Raw genomic sequence first — 8,153 nt, 5'->3', positions numbered from 1 at the left:
GCGTATCGTCTAGCTCTTCCTTCTGCCTTACGCATCCCTAACTCCTTTCATGTTTCATTGCTGAAACCGCTAGTCTGCAACAGATTTTCCTCCACGGTATCCTCTCCCCGCTCTGTTCAGGTGGAGGGTCAGGAGGAGTATGAGGTCAACTCTATCATCGATTCTCGAATCTCCCGGGGGAGAGTACAATATCTGGTCGACTGGAAAGGATATGGTCCTGAAGAGAGGAGTTGGGTACCTCAAGAGGATGTTCATGCTCCTCGCCTCCGCAGGGCGTTTCACTCCCGCTTCCCATCTCGCCCCGGTTCCTTCCGCCCGGTGGGCGTATCTGAGAGGGGGGGTACTGTCAGGGTACCTGAAGTCTCTACCTCTGAGAGAGGTAGAGACTTAGAAGTTTATCCGTCCAGAAGGGCTGTTTCCTCCGTCCCTCGCGGTCCTTCCGGTCATTTACACGCCGGCCGCGAGGGATCCACTTCCTTTTGTAACACGACGCTCAGCAGTCGACGTCATGACGCCAACCCGGACCGACCTGTCACTCAGTTGTCTGGAAACTAATCAGGACTCGTCGGAGGCGTGTCTACTCTCCTGAGCCAGGGTATTTAACAGTGCGTCTTCCACTTGCTCATTGCCCTGTCGTGGTTCTAGCCTGTCTAGTCACTCAGTGCTCTTGTATTCCAGTTATCCTTTTGGTTCCGACCCGGCTTGTTTGTATTACTCTGCTTATCTCTGTTACCCTTTGACTCGGCTTGTTCCTCGCTTACCTGTCTTCTCGTTCCCTCGACCTCGGCTTGCCTTTGACCATTCTTTCTATCTCCGTACGTTAGTCCGGCCATTCTAAGGTCCGGTATACGTACCTCTCTACTGTCTGTACTCTGCGTGTTGGATCCCTGTCCCGATCCTGACACCATTATACTCAATGGGCATTCCATTGCATCATTTACCTGTCATTCCATAGAAAAGAGCTATAATCCCAGTTACTTTTCATTTTACAATCTACTGATGTACTTGGGGAACACCTGTGGTAAAGATGAATTTGCTACATTACACAGATTTACCTGCAAATGAGTTTATGTGTTGTCTCCCATTATAGTCTATGGGCATTCTCTTTAGTCATTCACCATTGTCATCCCATAGAAAACAATGATAATCCCACTTAATCTCAATTTCAAAAATTGACACTGAACTCGCAGAGTATGCCTGCAAAATATTTACTTGATATGTTTCACGGTTCAGATTCCAAGTCACATATTGCTTCCCATTATAGGCTATGGGCATTCCATTGTATCATTTACCTGTCATTCCATAGAAAAGAGCTATAATCCCAGTTACTTTTAATATCTACTGCTGGATTTGGGGAACACCTGTGCTAAAGATGAATTTGCTACATTACACAGATTTACCTGCAAATGAGTTGATGTGTTGCCTCCCATTATAGTCTATGGGCATTCTCTTTAGTCATTCACCATTGTCATTCCATAGAAAACAATGATAATCCCACTTAATCTCAATTTCAAAAATTGCCACTGAACTCGCAGAGTATGCCTGCAAAATATTTACTTGATATGTTTCACGGTTCAGATTCCAAGTCACATATTGCTTCCCATTATAGTCTATGGGCATTCCATTGTATCATTTACCTGTCATTCCATAGAAAAGAGCTATAATCCCAGTTACTTTTAATTTTACAATCTACTGCTGTACTTGGGGAACACCTGTGCTAAAGATGAATTTGCTACATTACACAGATTTACCTGCAAATGAGTTTATGTGTTGCCTCCCATTATAGTCTATGGGCATTCTCTTTAGTCATTCACCATTGTCATTCCATAGAAAACAATGATAATCCCACTTAATCTCAATTTCAAAAATTGACACTGAATCTGGAGAGTATTGTGGCAAAAGATTTATTTCATATGTGTAATAGTTTTGTCTCTAATTGAAATCTTTTGTTTCCATTATTCTCCATGGGCATTCCTTTTATGTCCATTATTCTCTATGGGCATTCCACTGCCTTGTTAAAGTCTATGGGCATTCCAATCTGTCATTCCTTTTAGTATGTCCCCATGTTTTTCTAAAGTTATACTTAGCCTCTGTGTAGGCAAGTTTACTTAAAATGTAATTAATGTAGTCAACTTTAACTTTTTATTATACTCAAAATAAAAAAAACATTTAAAATAAAATAGCAATGTATTTTCAAATTTAGTATTCCCCTTTATTTTCCAATGGCTTATTCACTAATGTTGGATTCATCCATTAAACACCAAGCAATAGTTAAGTGAAAATCTACCTGCACAATTTATGCCAGCGCCAGGATTCTTGGCTACACAGGCGAAGACATGTTTTGGCACCCCTGCCAAGTGCATGTTTGTCTTGCATATTGTATCCTCCTTTTGCCATTCTTATTCCTGCTTTTGAGTCTTCCCAGAAAACCCCATAACTCCATCTCTATCCCTCTCCTTATTTCAAGTTTGGCAGGCCTGCCAAGCTTTAGTTCAAGATTGGATATTTCCACCTAAATGTTGAAATACAGTTTCCTAACATTAACCCCTTAAGGACACAGGACATGTGTGACATGTCATGATCCCCTTTTATTCCAGAAGTTTGGTCTTTAAGGGGTTAAAGGGACACGTTTTTAGAATTTGACGTAACCCTGCAATGTAAACATTAATTTTTTATTTTTTTTTAGAAAATGTAATGTTTACATTGCAGGGTTAAGTCTACCTTAGTATGATTTAAAGTCTCTATAAAATCGTTGTTTAGTCAGTTCATATATTTGGCCATAACATTTGAAATGTACTCACAGAATTTTTGCCCGGATGGACAAAATCGAGTTAAAATTACTGAATTCCAACCACAATTCTCATATTTACTAAAGCCAAGTTTGGTCAACCGAAGTGAATCTTAAGCAATCGCCCAGATGCATTAGTTGTCCAGATTAAAATCATTTTTTTTTGCATAGCCCCACCTGTTATTTCACAGGCCCCATCTGTAAGGGATAGGGCCATTCCTAGAGGCTGGGCAGCAATCACCGCCAGGTAGCTAGTTTTAAAATTTAGCAGACAACCTTTTAAAGCAGGTGGTAGCATAGGCGGTAGTATGGAACCTTTCTTATAGTAATATCATAGGGCTTTATTGATCCTCAGAGGTTTTTTTAAATCTGGTGACTGGATAGCGACTGAGGGTTTTTAACTATTTGCTCACTGGTTGCTAGCACTGCAGCAGGCAGAGATCCAGTTTGTTTTATTTGTAAATCTTGGCTGGGTTTGATACATTCGGTGCGGGTTTCAGTCCGACTCAAATCCAGGCCGCATTCTGGCGCGGTGTTGCCCCACTTAGTACGGGTCATTCGGCCTTTAGTAAATAACCCTGTTAGAATTACCATCAGTTCCTAGGCTGGTAATAAGCATTGCTGTGCTTGGTAATGACCCGGGTGAGCTGCAGCCCTGTCCCCGCCGGGGTACAATGTCTGGAGTGTAACACCGCTTCCCAGGCTATGACGACATCAGACGTCACACCGTTTAAAGAACCTTATCAGAGCCCCGCCCCTTTACGCAGATATTGCATGCATTACAGCCAGAGCGAGCACATCCTGGGCCCCGCCCCGCCCGGCTGACCAATCAGGAGACAGAGAATGCCTTCGTCGTAATGTCGTCGGGCGTCGCCATGACACAACCGGAAGTTGGTGCGAATGAAGGTAGAAGGCAGAGTAATGGCAAGAGGTCCTGGACCGAGAGGAACAGAATGAAACTGGAAGCAGCTGTGTCCGGGGGTGGCCCGAGCAGTACCTGATTGGTGAGGGAACAGCAGGGACTGCCCTCTGTTGTTATAGCAGTGCTTGGCAGGGCAGGGGTTAACCAGTGCTGTGCAGGTCTCTGGGAGGGGAGTAGTTAATCATTGCTCTGCCAGTAATGGAAATGGAGTCTGTCATAGAGCTCTGAAGGGTTTTGGTAGGGGGGTGTGGAAATACTCTGACATGGGAGGGGTTAGTCATTCCTATATGGACCTGGAAAGGGTTAATCAGGGCCATGCAGGGTGCTGGCAGGGATTGGGTTAATCAGGGCCATGCAGGGTGCTGGCAGGGAATGGGTTAAACAGGGCCATGCAGGGTGCTGGCAGGGAATGGGTTAATCAAGGCCATGCAGGGTGCTGGCAGGGCATGGGTTAATCAGGGCTCTGGCAGGGATTGGGTTAATCAGGGCCATGCAGGGTGCTGGCAGGGATTGGGTTAATCAGTGGCATGCAGGGTGCTGGCAGGGATTGGGTTAATCAGTGCCATGCAGGGTGCTGGCAGGGATTGGGTTAATCAGTGCCATGCAGGGTGCTGGCAGGGATTGGGTTAATCAGTGCCATGCAGGGTGCTGGCAGGGATTGGGTTAATCAGTGCCATGCAGGGTGCTGGCAGGGATTGGGTTAATCAGGGCCATGCAGGGTGCTGGCAGGGATTGGGTTAATCAGGGCCATGCAGGGTGCTGGCAGGGAATGGGTTAATCAGGGCCATGCAGGGTGCTGGCAGGGAATGGGTTAATCAGGGCCATGCAGGGTGCTGGCAGGGAATGGGTTAATCAGTGCCATGCAGGGTGCTGGCAGGGCATGGGTTAATCAGTGCTATGCAAAGCTGGCTAGAGGATGTGCAATGTCTGGCAGGGGAGTGGTTAATGCTCTGCAGCTATTTGTTATGGGTGTTGTTAATCAATGCTCTGCAAAGGTCTAACAAGATGGCTAATTATTGTTCTGCAGGATTTTAAAATGAGGGTTATTGGTGTTCTGCAGGTATATGCCAAGGAAGTTGTTTAACTACGGCTCTGCAGAAGCAAAGTGATTTGTTGATTGAAAAGGGGGTAAAACAGTCCTCCGTGTCTTCTGCATTGGGCAGACTAGTTATGCAAATCATTATGTATTCAGGGTTATGTGGGCACTTGAAAGGGTTTTTGTTTTTTTTCTTGTGACAGATACAATGAATAAATATGTTTTTTGTTTTGTTTCAGAGAGAAGCTGGATGGCGCAGTCTGACCTAGGCTCTCGTCCCCTAGTGGAGGATTTTGTACGCTATAAACTTTACCAGCGTGGCCTAGTTTCTGAGCCTGTTGGAGCACCATCCTGTGCTCTACATTCAGCCATGCGTGCTGCTGGTGATGAATTTGAGGAACGTTTCCGTCAGGCCTTCAGCGAAATATCCACACAGATCCATGTTACACCTGGTACCGCATACACACGTTTTGCAGAGGTGGCAGGTGGCCTATTCCAAGGTGGGGTGAACTGGGGTCGAGTGGTGGCATTCTTTGTGTTTGGAGCAGCTCTCTGTGCAGAAAGTGTCAACAAGGAGATGTCACGACTTCTACCACAAATCCAAGAGTGGATGGTGATCTATCTCGAGACACACCTGAGAGACTGGATGCAAAGCAACGGGGGATGGGTGAGGAATTCCCCCTGTTCTGTTCATGCATGCATGCAGTACAAATTCCCAGGGAAGATGATGCACACAAATTGACATCATTCCGTTTATATGCTTCTTTTATCATGATAGAAAATCCCCTTAATATGCATTTCCATCCCAGCTATTTGCCACCTGTGACTGTCTTTTTATCTTTCAGAATGGATTTCTGGCTCTATATGGAGACGGCGCTATAGAGGAGGCTCGAAGACAGCGTGAGGGGAACTGGGCCTCTCTGAAGACCATCTTGACTGGAGCAGTTGCCCTTGGAGCTCTGATGACAGTGGGAGCTCTGTTTGCCAGCAAGTAAAAAGGAAGGAGACCGGACAAGTGGCATACAAGCTTCACATGCAAACCATTTCCTTATCCATTTGCAGCCAGCCCGGTAGTGGTGTGTGAGCCTGAGTGTCAGTGTGTATGTTGTGGCAGATCTCTGTATATTTCTGTGTTTCTCATTATTTGTGTGATGCTTATGGTTCTGTACAATACAGAATTCTATATAGAATGATATGTATTTATCACAGTGTATTTGCATTGTGAGTGAATTTCTGTATTATTCGCCATGTGTGTAGAATGCTGTATATGTCTTCTGTACACGATTTCTGAAGTTCTATGCTGCTCTGCGTGTGCAGTGTCTGTATGCTATGTTTACGAGTACACTCTCATAAGCTGTCTGCATTCCATGTGTTAAGTTTGTTCCTTTTATGTGTTGGTGCATGTCGCATTTGACTGTGTCTTCTGTGCATGTGAGCTACATCACCTTTGCACTGTTTGAGTGTGAGAATGCTGTACTTTTGAGTCGATCCATGATTCTTTGTCTGGTTTGCGTGAGTAGTGCCTGTGTTAACGTTTCGTGAGCAGCGCTCATATTTATTGCTTCTCCTTGTTAATGACGCTGTGCGTGCTATCCAGACCTACTGTAGTGGGAGTTTTGTTGTCTCCTGTAAGACAGTTTTAAAATTTTTAGCAAATTCTATGCATGCAAGGATAGGGAAGAGTATTTGTCAACCCTGTCTTCTGGATATGAATGCATTGTCAAAGGCGGAGCTGTAATTTGGCTATCTTGGTGGGACATTGCTGTGTAACCTGTAGATCTGTCATTCACTGTAGAGTCTCTTCACGCTGACAAGTGTTTTCAATCGTTCTATTTACCATGAGTGATTCAAGAGATGACTTACAATTCTGATGTGCTGTCAAGCTTTAGCCCTCCAACTGTTTATTTCTACCAGTACTATCCCTTTTTATTGGGAGAGCGAGAGTGCCCCAGGTCTAAATATTTCAGTTGCTGGTAAACAAAGTTATTTATTTATGTTTTTATAACAGTGGGACGACATACACTGTATCTGATCTGTTATTTAGCACCCATTGGGATTGCTCAGATGTCCTGTGGCACCTGGTCCTGGTTTCATTGTCTCTTTTCGATGACATTTTGAGTAATAGAGTTGTGAGGCGTACATTGGAGAGCTGATTCTAGTGTGACATTTATTTTAATTTTAAACAATGTGACAGTTTAATAAACTTTCACATTGCATTGAAATCATTTTAATTATATTATCAACTACAGCTGCACCATTTAAAAACATTAGGCAATTCCTTTTTATATCTGGTCCAGTATGTAAGTTTGTGAGGAAATTTAAGATGGAACATGCAACAACATACATCAAGTTGCTGACAAGGAGGGCATCACAAGTTGGCAAGAGCTTAAAGGGACCATTAAGACCCATAAAGCACCTAAGCTTGCTAAATTGCTTTATGTGTCTTTTGTAAATTTAAATAATTTTTTTTTCAAATTTAAAGAGAAATTGTTTTATAAATTAGCCTTGTTACAGCCCCTAACTGTCAATCACACAACTATTCCTGTAAAATTCAAAAAGGAGGCAAATGCCCAAAGCAGTTGTGTCCCTTTTTAAAGAAGAAATTTAATGGAGCTGTTTGTCCTCCCTTAGACTGTTTTGTTTTTTTGGTTTTTTTTTTGTTACCTTAATCCATTAACAATAATTAAATAAATTTGTAATCCTTGTAAATACTTAAGACTTTGTATTTCTGCCGTGAGCTGAGTGATTTATTTATATTCTATTTATTTAAAATTTTATATAGTTTTTATTGTATTTTTTTAATTCTTATTTATTTACTGTAGCTACATAAGAGGACCTTCTTGTACCATAATGCACTTTGCGTGTTTTAAAAGGACACAAAAGTTTTTGGTGCTTGGAATATGACTTGGTTATCTATCTCTATCTATCTCGACACTATAATCACCAGAACTACAGCTTCCATGTAGTATATCTGGTGTCTCTAACCTGTCCCTGCAGGAATGTTAATGTAAACACTGCATGGCAGTCACTCTGACGTTCATTGTCTCCGCGCTCTGCATGGAGGTGCTGAACAGTTCTCACATTTTGTATATATGTCACATTAAATGATTCAATGCATCTCTATGAGTAGATGCTGATTTGTGCAGAGCTGCATTTTGCAGCGCATGCACAATAGTCTCCCAGTAATTTCCTATAGGAAAGCATTGGACTGGCTGAGATCGTCACGTTAAATGAACTCCGACAAAGAGGTAGGCAGAAGAGGGGGGCTGGGAACCTAAATGGCAATTTTAAAACTATAGTGACAGGAATACATGTTTGTATGAGTAGGTTTAGAAATATAACATTTTGTTCCAGCACTAGGTTACCTAATTTAGATACACCACATATTCCGTATTGCTAGCTTTTAT

At 43.0% G+C, this 8,153-nt stretch overlaps 1 protein-coding gene across 1 annotated transcript; it reads left to right on the top strand.

Annotated features, from left to right (window-relative positions):
- Positions 1–3,678: 3,678 nt before the first annotated feature.
- BCL2L2 (BCL2 like 2) lies at positions 3,679–6,109 on the top strand. The gene is made up of 3 exons (XM_063454897.1): positions 3,679–3,792; positions 4,986–5,413; positions 5,592–6,109. Exons 2-3 carry the CDS (start codon positions 4,997–4,999, stop codon positions 5,739–5,741), a joined length of 567 nt encoding a protein of 188 aa, XP_063310967.1. The 5' UTR covers positions 3,679–3,792; positions 4,986–4,996; the 3' UTR covers positions 5,742–6,109.
- The last annotated feature ends 2,044 nt before the right edge of the window (positions 6,110–8,153 follow it).

This window comes from Pelobates fuscus, chromosome 5 (assembly GCF_036172605.1).
Source record: "Pelobates fuscus isolate aPelFus1 chromosome 5, aPelFus1.pri, whole genome shotgun sequence".
NCBI lineage: Eukaryota > Metazoa > Chordata > Amphibia > Anura > Pelobatidae > Pelobates > Pelobates fuscus.
This window is presented reverse-complemented; position numbering and strand designations above follow the sequence as displayed.